Consider the following 18,926-nt stretch of genomic DNA (forward strand, 5'->3'; position numbering starts at 1 on the left):
AGAGGAAAATAAATTTCAATATATACATATATATGTGTGTGTGTATATATATGCATATATATATATGTATATATATATATATATATATATATATATATATATATATATATATATATATATATATATACACATACATACACACACACAAATATAAATTTTAAGTCTAGGTCCTACACATGAGAGAAAATGTGTCATTTGTCCTTCTGAGACTAGCTTGTTTCTCTTAACATAATAATCTTTAGTTGTGTCTATTTTCTGCAAATGTCACTATTTCATTTTTCTTTACAGAGACATGAAATGTCATTGTGTGTATGTACCATGTTTTTTTTATTTTTCCTTGCATCTAAACTGGTTCTATTTCTCAGCTATTGTGCAGCAATGAATATGATACATGGGTTGCTTTGAGGTATGTTGACTTAGAGTCTTGCAGGTATATACCCATCAGTAGTACAGCTAGAATCTGTATTTCCTGAAAACATAATTTTTGCTTATTTGATGAATAGTAAATAAGAATATGAATGAATATGAAGAAAGCTACAGATTATCTAATATGGTTCCTACAGATGATAATATCAGATACAAGGTTCAATAAACCTTTTGCCTTAGTTACTATAAATAATAGAAACAAATGCTGAATTGCAAGCTTTCCTTTCTTGGGCTCCCATAAGGAGGTTTTAATATATTACATCCAGGCTCTACAGCCAGAGATTCTAATTCAGTGAGTATAAGATAATGTCTACACATTGAAATTATTATTATTTAAATTAAACCACAGATAGAGGAAATTTACTTTAAAACCAGAATTCAAATTTAGAATTAATAGTCACCTGAATGAGAAAAACCCCTAGGTAAAGTGACACAAAATATCTGGAGGAGTCTGAGGAGACCATTGCATAGTCTTATGTTAGGTCTGATCATTGACCTTTACCACAAAGTGGTGCAAGAACTAAGTTCCTACAGATGGAACATAAAGATACACAAGAGACTCCTATAAACCCAGCCCAGGGGAGGCTAAAGCAGAAGAATTGCCACAGCTTCAGGACCAGCCTTAGTTACATGGTGGGTTTGAGGTCATCTTGGGCTACAGAGTAAGACTATGTCAACAACAACAAAAGTATCTTTCTGAGTTTGGAGGTGCAAGCCTGTAACCATAGCACTCAGTATGCTGAGGCAGGAAGAGCAGGAATAATAAAGGTCACCTTGGCTACACAGTAAATTCAAAAGCAGCTTTGGCTATATAATACCACTTTATCAGAAACCAAACCAACAAAACCAGAAATAAAGAGTATCTTCTCACCAAAGTCATCTTGTAGGACAATAAGAGAGATACTGTTCTTCAAGATACTTTTCAAGAATTGTGTATAGTTACCACAGATTATTTTTGCACAAGAATAATTGCAATTTATTCTTCCATTCTATTATAAAATACTGAATTAAAACTTTGTTACCTTGGTCTATTGCCATGACTGTAATATTATATAAGTCACTTCTTGGAGTCATGGCTTCTCTGTCTAGAACTTTTGATATGGTGAGCAGCCCTGAAACTTCTTCAATGCTGACCCATTCTTTAGGATCCTGCAATTTTTTATACCTGTTAATAAAATAAAGTTGTCTAAGTCTTTGGCATCAGAACACATCTCAAAATAAGTTACCTGTTTCAATCATGACAACTGCATTAGCACATGGTTGCTGGATTTGTGTACCTTAAGCCATTGCTATTCTTGGTTTCAGGGTCATAGGCCTTATAGCCGTTGATCTTGGACCCCACTGCTGAGTTTTCTTTGATCCGCACATACTGCTGAGGCGGGCTGCATTCTGGCCCCTCATCCTGATCCCTCACATGAACTGTAACCAAGGCCCGGTTCATGGTGGGTACTCGGCTTGCAACTTCTCTGATGAAGGGAACTTCATTGTTCACTCCAATCTCTAGCGTCACTTGACGGTTTTCTTCATAATCTAGTGGCTTTAAAATAAAGGATATGCATGTCAACAATTCAGTGTGGAGTACATGTGGTGTGGAGGACCACAAGAATATATTATAGAGATTCAGCTGTGTATTAAAGCTATACTTTGACCGGCCAAGAATCTGTCAAAAGGCAAGCCATTTATTATGAATATTTGGTGCTATCCAGCCTTTAATATTCCTGCTGTCTTCTGCTATGAAATTCTTGCATGCCCAAATATTCCCAGATGAATTGGCAAACAGTTCAGCTGCTCAGACCTGCTGAACTTCTAGGTAACTAATTTCTCTGCCAGTACTTAGATAAGGTCACATAGGCAAAGATAAGCTAGTGGGAGACACATAGCTTTGTTTCTTGTGCTAATGAAGCTCAGACCACCCTCTTGCCTTCAGGCCTAGTGGCTCCCTAGAGCAATTGACTAAGAACAAAAGAAGTTAATATCTTTCTGTAGAGCAACATGACCAGGGAGAAGAGAAGAACACAGAAGTAATGTAGATTGCAAGGCAGAACTCTTGAGCCAGGAGTAGAGAGCAAGTGGAGATGGAGGGAGAAGAAACAAAGGATGAAGAAGATAAGGTCAAAAGCGTGAGAGCTTAGTTGTTAGCAGGACTTTGAAGGAACAGTGAAAGAGAGGTAAAGAGGAACTGAGGGGTCTGGACAGAACTGAAGCTATGGAGACAGGATTTCATCCCACAGAAATAAAGTAGATGGATAAACAGCTTGGTGTATCTAGAGTTATTCTTGTCCTGAATGCCTGGTGGAGCTGTAGCTGAATAGATGGAATTTTGTCTTAGAGGAATAAAGTTAACAGACATAAGAGCATAGTGAATGTAGATTTTTTTTTCCCCTCAGATATCCCATGCTGGACATAGCAAAATCCCCAGACCCTGAGTAAGCCATAATTTGGTATTTCAAGTAGCTGGACATTTTTATCATTCAGGCCAAAACTGAATAATAAAATCATGCTCATGTTTTGTTAACAGAGACTTCTCTTCCTTGCTAGAGCCATGGTCCTGTGCTAACCAGCCTTTACAAAGGGTCACCTCCAAAACCTCTACAGATGAATTTACAAAGCCATGGGAAAGAAATCCCTCAACTATTTTTTTTTCATTCTTTTAAGTTATTCTCAACCCAGAAGTATTGCAGGGGCTAGCTGACCCTGGTATTTGACAAATCTTGTAAAATTGGATGGTACTTCAACAAAATCTAAAAGGTGAAAATATTTTACTTACTTTCTTACTGTTTTCTTTTTGTGGGGTTCTGGGAATCTGGTTGGTTTGTTTCTGTCATTGTTTATTTTCATCTTTGTATGATTAAAACCAAGTCTTATTCTGCACCCAAGGCCAACCTTGAAATTCATTGTGTTGTCCAAGCCAGCAGGCTTAAACCTATGATGATGATGACCCTCTTTTCTCACCCTTGAAAGTGCTGGGACTACTGGTATGTGTGCCCTCACTCAGCTCCCAAATATCTACTTTAAGTACTCTTATACAGGACATCTAATTCAGCCATCTCTAGGCTGACTTTTCTTGGAACAAAATCTACCCAGGATCTCATTTCTTCTTAGGAACCCACTTCAGTTTTTGAAGATTCCTTCCTGAATGATGTAACACTATGTTCTGTTATAAAAATTATATTCATGATAAATTAAGACGAGTACTTTGGCCCTGTCTGTCATTTACCACATGTACTTCTCACAATAGAAATTCAGAAGAGTATCAACATGGTGAATTCCATGGTGATCACTGCTCATATACAACACAGCTTTAAGCAGTGAGTGTAAATTCACTGAGTCCTCACATCTGTGTGCAGCAAGAATTCCCATTATTCCCATTTTACACACCAGCAGTCTGGAGAATAGGAAGAGAAACTGGCTTTCCTAAAGTCAAAAGATTTCATTTGGGCTAGAGTTTGAAGGCAGGTGGCTTGGTCTCAGACCCATTTCCTTAATGGGCACATTTTAATCTCTCCACATTGCTGAATCAATTAATTCTGTCTATCAACCTCCTGATTTTTACACAGAAAACTCCAGCAAAATCCATAAAACACTATTTTCCACTCTACTGTGAAGGAAATCACAAGATGTTTTCTCTGATTGTCTTTCTACTGACCAAAATAGACACTTGCTGAATATTAAACAAAATCAAAACATATATATGAAAGACCAGAGAGATTGCTTGCTGTTCCAAAGAACTGGAATTTTGTTCCTAGCACCCTTGACAGGCATCTCACAACTAACCACCTATAATTCTACTTCCAGGGGATCTGACAGCCCCTTCTAGCCTCCATGGGCACCACCACATACATGAAGGGAAATATTCATATATATATGATAAACAGAATTGTTTTCATACTGTCCTTGCACCTAGATACCAATAGACTAAGAAACAAATACACATATATGCTCTAAAAAGCCAAAAACTTTGATGAATCTTAGAACCTATAGCATGTAAATATATTTTTATGACTATCCCAGGAAACAAGAAGAAAGAACTATGAAGATCCATTTGTTTGCTGCTACCAAGGACCATGTCACAAATCATATGCTGGGGCAGCCATGTAGAGACAAGGACAACCTTGGGCAATGAGGAAGTGAAGGACATGCAGGTAACCTTTGCAGTTCTGGCTGAATACAGTTGTAAGATCCAGGGCAGCTTCCTAGAGCCTCATAGTATCTCCCTGCCAGCTCTCTGGGCTCCAAGTTAAAGTGGTAAGGAATGCAAGTTATCTCCAGACTAAGGCATGCTTTTGCTTCATTACATTAAAAATGTACTCAAAAACATCCCACATGTGCTTAGAAGTGCTAACAAACTCTCTAGAAGGTCATGGAGGTGAAATTCAGGCCCCTCCATGTAAAAATGGCCAAGATCTATAATTTTTCCACTCAAAGTTACATGGATCAAGACAAGTTGGCAAGCTCTAGACAACTAAGAGAAATATACCCAAGTAATTCTTGATTCAGTATACTAATTATTCAGCCCTTCCAAATATAAAAGAAGAATTAAAGTATATCTTTAGTATATGATCCTAACTAACAATGAAGAACAAGGCTATTAGAAATGAAGATTTCTTTTATCATAATCAACTCACTACCACATTCCTTTTTTTTTTTCCTTTACAGTAGGGATACATACATACATACATACACACACACACACATATAATAGTTGTTTTCATACAATAAACTACAGTCACTGTTTCCCATTTCCCAGTTCCTCCCACATCCTCCCTACCTTCCCACCTGACCAATCCCACATCCTTTCTTTCTCTTTAGAAAACAAACAGGCAAACAAACCAGAATAAAACAAACAAACAAAAACCCAACTTCTTCAACTTGCAAGGAAGACTACTCTTTGGAAATACAGTCTACCTAGCAGAGGTGAATTCCAATTTCTGTGATCAGTGTGTTAGATTTATGAAAGGTAGACCTTTCTTTGAGGTTAAAAGGTAGCTCAGGCCATAGCTGCAAAAATCTTTTCCTAGGAAAAAAAAATAAGCCACCTTTCAAGATGAGTGTTTCTATTATGAAATACTGTGACAAATTCAGTTTTCTAAGACTTTGCAAAAAGAAAGTAGAAGGGAGGATTTAACAGATACAAATTGCATTGATAAAAAATTGAGAACAAAAAGGTACTATCAACAAAGGAGTTAAGACAAAAGAGATGTTTTTAAAAGTGAACTCAGAAATATAGAACCTAATTAAAATTCCAATACGAGAAGACCCTTTCATGTCAGTGAAAACATACTTTATCAAGCAAATAACTCAAATGAAGATAAAGAGAACATGGCCATACAACATGAAGCTGGAAGAGCAAGAGCAGCCTGGGACAGTAAAGGTCCTACATGAGGTGGATGTGCATTAGCACTGTGGCTCAATGGGCAGGGTTTCCTGTCCTGAGAGGGGTAGAACTCAGCTGCTGGTGCATGTGGGGCACAAGCTACCTAGCCTACTTATGTGGGCCACAGTGTTACTTCTCTTTGACTTAGTCTCCTTACTAAAAAATTGGAAGTAATATTAAAAATAACCATCCCGGGTTATGAAAGTCAAATAAATATCTAAGTTCAATGGTGTTGTTTTTTCTACTCTCTTTATAGCACAGGAAAGGGGAAATGTAAATTATTTGTGTGTGTGTGTGTGTGTGTGTGTGTGTGTGTGTGTGTGTGTGTGTGTGTGTGTTGTATTTACCTAAGTATACAGGTGCACGTATACACATGCAGGTTTGGAAACCAGAGAAGGATGGATTTCTGGAGCTTTCCTCTATCACTATCCACCTTGTTGATTTGAGATAGCATCTGACCAGAGGGTCATCATTTTGTCAAGGCTGGCTAACCAGCTAACTCTCAGGACCCACCCATCTCCACTCCCAGGTACTGCATTATAGGCACACTCAGCCATGCTAAGCTCTCCACATGGGTTGGGGATTCAGACTCAGGTCCTCTTGCTTGAAAATCAAGCAGTCTTACTCACTGAGCCATCTCACCTACACCTATAAACTACTTCCACAAATCAAGGATAAAATTGATAATGAAGCTTAGCAGCAACTATGTAAAAGGCAAGAACTGTAGACAAATTTCAGTTGCAAATAGGAATGTAAATCCTAGATATATTAAATTGGAAAAACATTAAACACAGCTGCCACACAGGAAAAGTCACACTATTGATTTTACATCACCTTTTCTAGGAATTAACCTGCATTGTAAAATTACACATGTGTGTCTGCACACATGTGTGTAAAACACACACACACACACACACACACACACACACACACCAAGTTTATTCACTTTAGTATACTTTGAAATCACAAAAAGATTTCTACTAGTATAGTACAGCTTATACTCATGCCATAGATACACTAAAATATCTATACCATAGAGTTCTCAAAATGAAGAACTGTTTATGTCCAATATGGTAATGGTTTCAGAGATAATTTTTGTATAATGCACGGCTTATACTTCTATAGAAGTGGAACAGGTTTTAAAACTACATAAAACTGTACAGATGTCAGGGTTTTAATCTCAGCAATACACTAAGAGAAGAGTGACTTTGTTCAAAATACTACATATGAGTAAGACTGCTTAGGCACATGTGCATTTGTGTATGCATGTGTGCATGCTTGTGTGTGTGTGTGTGTGTGTGTGTGTGTGTGTGTGATACCTTTGAACCATCAAATAAGAAGCTAGCAATGCTTACTGATTCTTCTAGGAAAACCAAATTCCTGAGGAAGAAGCAGGAAATTTCATTACGTATTTTTAGTTTTAAACTAAATGTATGAATAATCTACTTATTAAAATCAAATTGAAGTGAGTAGTACATTTATTGATTGTTAAGTTAAATAGTCTATTCTCACTTAAGTCAATTAAATGAGATGGCTCACAGTATGCCTGTCATTTTGTAAATAACAGTCTACTGCCAGCACTGCTTTACTAGCCAGATATGGACATGAAAATATAACTGGCCTCTTGAGAAGAGACTGCAGACAGTCACCAGGATGTGAAGACTCTGCCGAGTGAGCTTACTGGAGCATGGTGTCATGATGTGGAAATGTTATAAGCTAGATTTTCACTCCAGGATGGATAACTGCTATTTGTTATTATTATTATCTCTTACTATTACTATAAGTTCGGTATTTTAATGCCTTATCCTAAAGAAGCAACATCTAAGATTAACTAGTACATATGTCTCATCCATTACCTGTCACAACAATATGCATAGTTCATAACTACTGTTTATTTTTTAACTCCTACATGTGTTTGCTAGATGTAGAAATTATGCTCAATTTAAAACTCTATGAATTTTCATAATAATTATAAATATAATTGAAACTGTCACGTTATAAATAATGGAAATAAATACATTTCAAAGTTTGCTGGGGAGAAAAATTTCTGCTCTATACATCTGAAATTCAGTGAACGTGAGCCAGAGACATGCTGAAACAGACATTTAATATGGAGATTGTATGTCTGGCTATTCCTATTTGGACAGAACTTTCTAGGCCTTGGCATACAGTCCCTTAGACCTCTCACATAGGAAAAGAACTAAAACCAGCAAGGTTACACAATATTCTCATCAATAGGTAAGTGGCCCTTACTCAGTGAATAGACATAATACCTGCCTGTAGGACACTATTATCTTTTTATTCAAGGCTAGAAATATAAAAACAAATGTTTATGTCAAACAAAGACCTTCCTGCCCTTATGACATGAGACCAAGAATATAGCGTACAATCAAATAACAACATATACAATAAAAATATGTCCATTCAGTGCTGTCTTATGTAATACTTTATTCACCATAATAGTATTGTCTACTGGGGATAAAATACCAGGGATATATCCTAGAGAGAATGAGAAGAATATGGGGCTTCTAAGTTACATTGGGAATACCCACTAAAGAACAAGTCACAAATGGACACAGAAGCATTTTCCAAAATAGAAATGTGTATCCCTTATAGACATAGACCCAAGGATGTGAGTTGTAAAGAAAGTGACTTGTGCAAAGTTATGTTAAGAGCTTAAGAAATAAGGCTCTCTCTATGTGGGAGGGATGCCACTGGAGATATAGAGATCTTTATAATTAACAGTACTCTGGGGGCTGGATAGATGGCTCAGAGGTTAAGAGCATTGACTGATCTTCCAAAGATCCTGAGTTCAATTCCCAGCACCCACATGGTGGCTCATCTAACATTTGTAATGAGATGTGGCACCCTCTTCTGTGTACATAATAAATAAATAAATAAATCTTTAAAAAAAAATCTGCACTCTGCCACGCGGTGGTGGTGCATGCCTATAATCCCAGCACTTGGGAGGCAGAGTCAGGCAAAAAAAAAAAAAAAAAGTATTCTGGCATACACAAGAGAAAAGAAAGAGGAGTCGCATGGGAACCATCAGACTAACCAGTTCTCTTTCAACTTGACTAGGATAGGATCAGCAACTGTCTAGCTCATGAAAATACTAACTGGCATAAAGTTCTTACTCGTTAACTAGTTACCTTCACAACACACAGAACACCCTCATTGATGGCTGGGTCTGTTGTGATTTTGAAGTGCCCATTCTCATTTCCTTTTAAGATGGTGAAATTTGCCCTCCAGTTGGCACTCTCCATCAAGTCCTTGTCGTCTACAGGTATGCGCAAGATTTCAACATTGTACGTGTTCTCCTCCACAGAAGTCTCATACTGGAGGAAAAGAAAGTCATTAAAAAGTTTTACTTACTACTGAACTTTCACAAAGTAAAATGTTTCCTAATTTCCAAAAGAACTTGCCTTCATGGTGTTTATACAGATCACATAAAAACATGATTGCAGATAGTATTGTTTCATGAAACTTTAAGACAAGGAATATTTCCTACAAATGGAGGCTGATGTTATTGCCCTTCAACAAGAGGCAGCTATCATAAATACTAACTCAGGAACAGAGGCCATGTGTAAGTATGCATACTATTTATTTGACCTGCAGTTATATTCATAAGTGCACACGTGCCTCAAAGCATGTTGAAAACCTTATAAGTCCAGATTAGTAAAGAGAAATAGACAGAACAAATATAGATTTGTATGTTCTAAACTTACAGCATTTTGTCTGAATGTGGGTGCGTTGTCATTGGAATCTTGCACTGTTATGATGCAAGTTGAGGTACTGATCAGTCCAAAAATGTGGCCATTCATGTCTTGGACTTTCAATATCAATGTGTATTTGTCTACAACCTGAAAGTAAAACAATTATTTAATTAACTCAGACACTTGTTTAGATTCATAAATAAAACTCGTGTTGCACATTCTTTTGCTTGTTTTTATTTTATTTCTATGTTTGGATATACTCTTAAACTTGGGTAGAGAAAGGTAATTCTGAAAAGGTAGCTCTTTACAAAAAGACATACTAAGAATTTAGACATTTTCTAACAGGAAACAGGAAAGTCAGAGATGGAGTGCAGAGTAATGACATTTGAGTTTTATAATATTCTCAAGGAAACGCAAGCATTGTCTAGAGCAGTGATTCTCAACCTGTGGGTCTCAACCCTTTTGGGTCAAATGACCCTTTCACAGGGACTACCTAAGACTATCAGAAAACAAAGATATTTACATTACAATTCGTAATAGTAGCAAGATTATAGTTATTAAGTAGCAGTAAAAATAATTTTATGATTGGGGTCATCACAACATGAGGAACTATATTAATGGCTGCAGCATCAGGAAGGTTGAGAACCACTGGTCTAGAGTAACTTCATCTAGTGTCATACTGTGAACAGGTAGGGAGCCCTTACACTAGACAGGTGGTCTAAACCTGAAGGAGTAGAAACAAAAGCAAAGGGAAAAGGAGTTGAAATGTACTTGGGAGTTAGAGTAGAGTGAGATTTGATAATCAATTCTTCACTTAAGAGATAAAGAGGTGCTTGAGTATGATATGGTGGACCAGGTTACACAGGTAGATAGACAAGGCTACTACCAGCCACCATGGGAAGTCCAGAATAAGGCGGCTCTCCAAGGGTGGCCACTTTGCAGAGGAGGATAAGAAGAGCTGTGAACATGACAGGGTTGGTTTGTTTCTTTACTTATTTATTTTGTACATGGAGGATTTTATCTGCCTAATGAGATCTAATAAACAAGAACACCTAACTGCGTGATCCACCCCTCATGGCAGGAGGTGGTGATGGGGAGGCATCCTTCAGGTTTTAATGAGAGGAGCTGAGCCATGATGAGTAACAGCCTCCTCAAGCACAGGGAAAAGAAGACAACCAAGCAAAGAGTGTGTATGAAGAAGGAATTGACAAAAAAGCAAGATGAAAACCACAAATTCAAGGTAAAGGCTTTAAGATGTGGCAAGCACAAAGACTAGAAGACTCTAAACATGGCCAATGGGAGGTCCTAGTGACCTCTGGACATGGAGTAGGTACCAGGACATGAAGAGATTTATTGGAGACACAGTCATTATTGTTGCATTTCTTCTGTTTTACTTGTCTCCAGCCACCCCTTCTCCTGGCTGTTTTCATTTCTAGAGTCTCATCCTCCAGTCTTCCATTTACGTGCTTTCCCTTTCTCACTACAAGTTAGCCTTCTCACCATGAGGCACTCCTCCAGTAGTCTTCAAGACACTGGTAACCTGTGTTTTTCATCTAACTGCCATAATTTGTAATCTCTTTAGCCATTCATGTCTTCACCCCCTGTGTTGCGCTGCACAAAATGTCTGTTCACACAAAGTCCCATTACGTTTTTGTTTGTAGTCTGAGAACAGGTCAGGTTGGGAACCTTAAAAAGTGTAATAACTGAGTCTTATAATCTTTAATTATTTTATACTGCTTATCCTCATCAATTTTAATCTGTAAAATGGGGGAAAGCCATTTTCAATTAATTAACATACCCATTTTTACATACTAGAAATGCATAAAAAGATCCATAGTATATCTTTCACCTTCCCCATTGTTGCTGTGATGACTAATCTCCATCATCAGCCTGATGGAATTTAGAATCACCATGGAAACAAACATGCAGGTATGTCTGCCCACGAGGGAGCTACTCGCTTGGGTGAACTGAGATGGGAAGACACCTGAATGTGGGCAACACAGCTCCCCAGACTGGGCCCTGGACTGCACAGGAGAAACCAGCTGAGCAGCAGGAATTCCTCCCTCTGCTGCTGCTGCAAGTGCAATTGTGACTCCCTGCCCTGATGGACTACCCCCTTGGACTAATCCCCTTCTTTCTTAAGCTGCTTTTATCAAGTGTTTTGCAACTAAAACAGTTAGTGTTGTTCCAAGTTTTGCCACACAAATGCTCCAATGTTACAAAAAAAAATTAAAGGTTGGGAACAAAAACCTCTGTACTAGTTTATATCCCTTTCTGTAGATTCCCACATTCCTTCCTCTTTCCTTTGGAGTCACATTTCATTGATAGTTTTCATAACATTTGTCCTTGTCATAGTAATCATTCTAGTACATTATTCTAGCTATAGTGGAGACCATAGACATGTCCCAATAAAGTCACTTTGTACATGTGGTTCATTTCTTCAGTTGGTAATGCTTGACTCTGAGTTAAACAGCTGACCAAACAGAGAAATGATAACAAGAGATTCAAAGACTTCTTGAAATAATTTGACTTGAGCAAGCTAATCAATTTTTCCATCATATTTCTCCTACATAGGTTGGATATTTATTATACCTTCCTAATCAATCAAGTAAAAATTTTAAACACCAAGTAACATTCAATAAAGAAGTTGAATACAACTACCACACATGTGACCATATACTATTACTAGCAAATTTAATTTTATCCTAAGTAATACTTCCCTTTTTAAAAACTGCACACAGCTAAGCCTGGTACATTCATTTAAGGCTGTTCCCCATGGGAGAACTTACCCTGTTGGAGGAAGGGATGGGGAGAGGAAGAGGAGAGGGAGGAGGGATGGGGGGGTCTGTGGTTGGTATGTAAAATAAATAAAATTAAAAAATAAACAACTGCACATAGCTAGAGTAACTGAATAGGAATCCGGAAAAGAACTATACTCAACAAAAGAGTTAAACCTCATTGCCCTGCATGACTGCAGAAGCCTTTTACTGCTCTGCAACCACCTAGCTTCACACATTAAAGGAAATAAAATAATATGCAACAGTTTTCCTAAGAAACACATTGTATCCCCCCTTTTAAACACCAATCAAACTTTATTTCTATTTCTTAAGGTTTCTCTTACATACGGAAATAGAAATAATGTTTATAAACTAGGAAACATTCCAGGAACTTGTCTTTTCTTATACTTCAAATAAAATACAAAACAGAACAGCTAGTTTAGTAAGTGGGAAAAGAATTAAACCCACACTACCTCTCTGTCCATGTAATGAGAGACGGTGGTGATGACACCGGTGTCAGGGTGCACAGAAAAGAGCCCAGGTGACTGTGGGTTCTGCTCCAAGATGCTATACTTGAGGCGTGTGTGCATCGTGTCTGGTTCATCTTTATCTGTGGCACAAACCACTCCCACCACAGTACCTATATGTTTAAAAAGAAAATTTGAACTTCCAGGACAGCACAATATGTTTGTTGTCTCTACTTTTCAACTTGTCGGAGTCTACCCAAATGAATCACATCTTTAAACAGGATATAGGAAGGGGACTTCTAATGGAGAATCTAAGCATTCTGGCATTGAGAGTCACAGAATAAAATATTTGATAGTAAATTACCAAAAACTAAATGCCAGTCAATAGTAAATTCAGAGCAGGCATGGAAGTTATACTTGTATTACCAACACTAAAGATGTTGAAGCAGGGGGATCAGGAATTTGAGATCAACCTGGGGAAGGCCCATCTCAAAAACAAACCAACAAGGCTAAAATAATTTCAATATGAATTCCAACATATTGCAATAAAAAGCCAACTAGAGGCATAAACCTTGTCTCCTAAAGTAATTCAGTCTTTCTTTTGAGACTTAGTCAATAGCTAAACTAAGACTTAGGTTAGTATAGTTATGTAAGTGATCAAATTGATTTTTTTAAATTTATTAATTTATTGGGTATCCCCCAATATGATATATATATATATATATATATGCCAAAGCACATATAAAGGCTAGAGGACAATTTGCAGCACTCAATTCTCTTCTGTCATATGGGTCCCAGGAATCAACTCAGGCTGTCAGGCTTGGTGGCAAGCTCCTTTACCTGCTGAGCATTATCCGAAGGTCTCATGGCAATCTGTTTTAGTCCACCCTTTGATCTCCTATCATTTGAAGACATTTCTCTCTGTCTCTTTCTTGCTCTGTCTGCTCTGATTTGACTTCTTAATTGATTTATCTTCAAGAGCTTCACAACATTAACAGGTCTGAATGTAATGGCTTCAACTACCCCAGGATAATGGAAGCCAAAGTGTTTGTCCTTGATCTCCAGGGAAAACTGAAACCTAGAATCACTCTTAGAACCAGAAACATGCAATGGGGCCATAGAATCATGAAGCTGAGAAATATTTTTATATATACATCTCATATTCCTCTGACATGACGCGTGTGTGTGTGTGTGTGTGTGTGTATGTGTGTGTGTGTGTGTGTGTGTTTACAGATGAAAGAATTCAAAGACTGCCATGCCTCCTCTCAGTGACTTAAAAATACAACATGTATAAGAAAGTGTGTTTCCTAAACTCTAAACTGTCCATCATCTTAATTTAATTTCACATGTGTGCAAAGAGGATGTTAACACTGGACAATCAAACTGTCACAGTAAAACAAGGATGGGAAATGCAGCTATAATACAATAAGGACATAAGCAATGATCAGAAATCTTAGAGGAAAAAATGCTACCACCTTTTACACCAGAGCCCCCAGTCTCACTGTATGGTGGTGCATACACTGGGTCTCTATCATTTAATACTTTTCCACAGCCCCAATGAAATATCTATACATTTGTTTTGACTGTTCATTCTACCCTGTGGGTCCTCTTGAAAAAGGGGATATGATAAAACCACATAATGAGAAGATAAACTAAGATGCATATTACAAACATCATACAAAGCCTGACTAATGGCTGCATCCCATGATTGATAATTACTGCCATACTGACTATGGCAGAAATTCCTGTAGTACATGGTAAGAGGCATGTTGATTAGAATTGACAGGATTTGACTAATATTTTCTGATAAGTAGATCCCAGATCCATGAATATAAAAGTGGGGGAAAAGGACCACTGAAAAGGTGTTTGTTTTATGAGTACAAGGACCTGAGTTTGATCCCCAGAATCTACATTTAAAAAGAAGCTGGTAATGTTGCTGTACTCAGAATCCCGAGGCAGGAGAGTCAGAGACAGGTGGATCTCCAGAGCTCAATGGCCAGCCAGCCTAGCCTACTTGACAAACTCCAGGCCACTGAGAAAAACACTGTCTCAAAAACAAAACAAAAAAACGGGCAGTGGTGGCTCATGCCTTTAATCCCAGCACTCAGGAGGCAGAGCCAGGAGGATCTCTGTGAGTTCAAGGCCAGCCTGGGCTACCAAGTGAGTTCCAGGAAAGGCGCAAAACTACATAAACGCTGCCTCGAAAAACCAAAAAAAAAAAAAAAAAGACAACTGCTACTTGAATATGACAGGGAAGGTTGTACTCTAGTCTACACACACACACACACACACACACACACACACACACACATGAATGCACACATGCATGCATGCTCACACACAATGCAAAAACGAAAACAAAAAATAAATACCCCACTGTCTCAAGGATATACACAAACATGTTTGACATAGAAACAGCCTTACCAAGTCTACTGCTTTCTGGAATTTCAAAATTATAAATTGCTTCCGTAAAAAGAGGATAATTGTCATTTTCATCCTCTATTTTGATGGGCAGTGGGAGAGGTAAATCAGCTGAATAGCCATCTGCAGTGGATGCGTAGGCGATCAACTGTGGAAGAGAGTAAGGCAACGTCAGCAGCCAGTCAACATCACAGCACAGGGGGGAGGAGACACCCTGTGCCCTTCCCTGTGAGTCCTTTCAGTAGTAAGCTACCTCATCAATGCTACACACTGAGATAATCAAAGCAGTGGGCTTTCAGTATAGGGAGAAACAACTCCACTTGAGATAAAGGACAGGTCAGAATGTAAAGAAGTTGGAGATGAAGTTCCATATGCATTATTATGAGGCATTGGGTGAACTTGTAACTCAGGTTACAGTCTTTAAACTCTCTGTCATCAGTAAGTTTCATTGGGAGAATTGTCAACTCATGGCCACTGGAAAAATTTCTTCTACATAATCTATAAAGCAACCCCCCTGTCTTGCCATTTCTGGACTCTTAGTGCATACCTTTAATGGTTCCTAATACAAAACACATTTACTAATTCCCTCACTGTCCATTAATCAAAGGAAATGTAACATCAGACAGAATGTAGTTCTGCTCAGTGTGTAATTATATCAAGTTGAATGTTTTATAGCTTAAGGCAAAGAACACCACATGAGGACATCAGTCAGGTTTGTTCCTCAGCATCTCTTTTGTCTTCTAGAAACAGACTCCTTCTTCCCAATGGAGCAGCCTCTTGTTGAACTTGGTTCATGACAGCAGAGCACATTCTGCTCTTTAATGCAAACTGTCTAAGTCAGTCCCCTACTGAAAGTACATTTATCCATATCAGAAAGCTGAGCTGCTAGCCTTTAGTTAGACTTTGTTTCCCACTTTTATTCCTTTATCTGGCTATCAGACGCAATCAGAGAGTAACACACATGGAAGAAAGGCAAAAAAGAAAGCTAGACCAATGGAGGAGGACCAGCTGTGGATCTGTCTAGAGAACTGAAAATGTTCTTGCAACCAGAGATGGTGTCTGACAAGCTAAACCAAACTCCTACAACTGTACAGTTTTATGTTCAAATACAATTAAACCTCTTTGCTTCATTTCAGGATTGCCTAACCAAAGCTGAGATAAAGGGTTGAGCAAGCATTCCAACATACAGTGCACGCTATTGTCCTTTGACTTTCCAATAGCCTCTAAGAAGAGAATGTAAGAAAAAAAGAGCAGGTAAGCATCAGAAGACAGACAGTTCATTCATATAGAGCCATATTTATCAATGAAGCACCTACATCAAAAACATCATATTCCTCACGGTCCACAGGCCGAGTGCAAAACAAATTCCCAGTGTCTCTCTCTATGAAAAACAAATTCAGTGGTTCTTGGTCGACTCCGCGCCCACTTAGTGAGTATAAGATAGTGTAGTTCTGAGCTGCATCAGACTGAACCTGAAAGGAAAATACACAGAGGTAAGCACTTAGAATTGAATTTAAATGCTAATTTGTGATATATACATATATATATATATATATATATATATATATATATATATATATATAATGTTTTTAAAATATATTTTTATGTTAACAACAACATATCAGTAGAAAAGAACAATATAACTTATAGTTGGTAAGGGTAAGGCCATAGTACATGTATGGAAATCAGAGGACAACATGCTGGAATGAGGTCTGTCCTTTCACCATGTGGGTCCCAGCGATAACACTCAGGTGTCAGGCTTGGTGGCAAGCACCTTTACCAATGAGCCATTTTGCAGACCCTTGTTTACCATTTTCTTTACAGCTGAACCCAAAGATGCTGAGAAGAAAGTCCATCTAAATTGCAGTTAGGTATGGCTACATGAGAGCAAGTCATTGGGATACACAAAAATAATATGAACAATAAAACATAATATAATAATAAAATGTACTAATATAAATAATAGTATAAATAATTATGACATAATAGATTAGGTAAACAAAATAATAAAGATCTGTGAAGATTTGGGGTCTAGAAGGTGAAGAATGCAGTCTCACTTTTGAACATAAGGATAAGCCATTTTGACCATGCAAAGGTGACCAAGCTAAGTCTGTGTCCCAACATATGTGGGACGGAGGCAGGAGAATTATAAGATTGAGGCCAGCATGAACTACATATTGAGACCTCATCTAATTTTTACCCCTTCCAAGAAGAAAAGGAAACAGGAGCCTTTAGTTCTTGGTGCTGTCTTCATACTCTAGAACTGTTTCGCTGGAGAACACTTTCACAGGAGAGGAATGAGCATCTCCCCTGCCTAAGCTGGTGCTTTCTGAAATTTCAGTAAAATTAGCTGTCCTGAAGACCAGTACTCAATTTCTCTCTGTCTCCAATGCATATATCAGTGTCTACAATACCATTTAACAGATATTGATACCCAACCATCTCCTAAAGAAATGAATAAAGGGTTGGGGATTGGCTCAGTGGTAGAGTGCTTGCCTAGTAGGCGCAAGGCCCTGGGTTCGATCCTCAGCTCCAAAAAAAAAAAAAAGAAAGAAAGAAATGAATAAATGATTAAAGGCACACAAAGGATGTAGGTTGTCTTATACCATTAGTACATAAGTCATTTTCTTATTTTATTCACTTGTATTTCATGAACAACTTTGGTCATATCTGCATATTTTTTAATGTTTAACTATTTGCTAAATCAGAGTCAAACAGACTTTCCACTTAGCAGGACCACAATCAGAAAGAAAGACTACCTACCTGTTGAAGAAACAATGGGAAGGGACCCAGGGAATTCTCTTGCATAGAACAAGGAATGGGTGCCCATCTTCTCTTGGCTCTCCTGAGGACAGTATCCTTCGTGTGTCTTTTCTTCAAGACCTGAATTTACAGGAGAAAATAAGTATCAGAAGCATCATAGCCAGGCAAACCATAGAAAGGAAATGCATGTCCCTCACTGCTCCATCTACATGTGTTGTCCTATATGATAGCCACTGGCCACCATTAGGCATGGGATGATTTGTGTTAATTAATTTAAATAGGGAACTCTTTCCTTTCATTGCACTAGTTGAATATTAAGCACCCAGCAGCCATTAACATTGGGTTACTGTACCATACACTAGAAATTAGAGAACATTCTAGAACATTTCTATAACTGCAACATGTTCCACCAGGTGCTTTAGAAATAATAATTTTATTCCATGTAGCAAAAGGAGACACTTAGTTTCATGGTCACTATTATTAACTAATAATTTTACTATTAAATATTCAGTAAAGTGCTAAGCAATCATTTAATTAGCCTTACCACTCATTCATGGGCATAGATTAGGTATAGGTCAATTGAAATCTTACATCATTTTGTGACTACATTCACAAGGCTCTTTCTCATGAGTAAGTGTGGGCACTAATAAGGAATCCTAAAGGCTATGATGAAAGTGGTCCCAAACTGATCCCAGAACACAACTGACATTAGGTAGAAACCAGAAGTAGACAAAAGCTTCACAGAAGAGGGATATTATTACAGTTAACACAAGAAAACCCAAAGCCAGCATTTAACTGGTGTTGAGAAAGAGTTAGAAACAAAAGACACAGGACGAGAATGGAGGACGAAGGGAAGAACAATAAAAGGAACAAAACAGGGCAGGAGAGGAGGAAGGGAAGAGAATGAGGAGGGGAGGGGAGGCAGGGAAGAGCAAAAACACTATTGCTCCATTGTTCCTCTTTGTCATTTTTAAGGAATTTT

At 37.9% G+C, this 18,926-nt stretch overlaps 1 protein-coding gene across 2 annotated transcripts in view; it reads right to left on the minus strand.

Annotated features, from left to right (window-relative positions):
* Positions 1-18,926, minus strand: part of LOC118594873 (desmocollin-3) — a 39,042-nt gene that overhangs the window by 7,492 nt on the left and 12,624 nt on the right. For both annotated transcript variants that reach the window (XM_036205116.1, XM_036205117.1), the window contains exons 4-11: positions 17,945-18,064; positions 16,498-16,653; positions 15,185-15,329; positions 12,767-12,933; positions 9,529-9,663; positions 8,953-9,138; positions 1,704-1,963; positions 1,449-1,591 (exon numbers count right to left, since the gene is read on the minus strand). In XM_036205116.1, the coding sequence (XP_036061009.1) occupies positions 1,449-1,591; positions 1,704-1,963; positions 8,953-9,138; positions 9,529-9,663; positions 12,767-12,933; positions 15,185-15,329; positions 16,498-16,653; positions 17,945-18,064 (1,312 nt within the window). The remainder of the gene's footprint in view (positions 1-1,448; positions 1,592-1,703; positions 1,964-8,952; positions 9,139-9,528; positions 9,664-12,766; positions 12,934-15,184; positions 15,330-16,497; positions 16,654-17,944; positions 18,065-18,926) is intronic.

The sequence above is a fragment of the Onychomys torridus genome, chromosome 13, assembly GCF_903995425.1.
Source record: "Onychomys torridus chromosome 13, mOncTor1.1, whole genome shotgun sequence".
Lineage (NCBI taxonomy): Eukaryota > Metazoa > Chordata > Mammalia > Rodentia > Cricetidae > Onychomys > Onychomys torridus.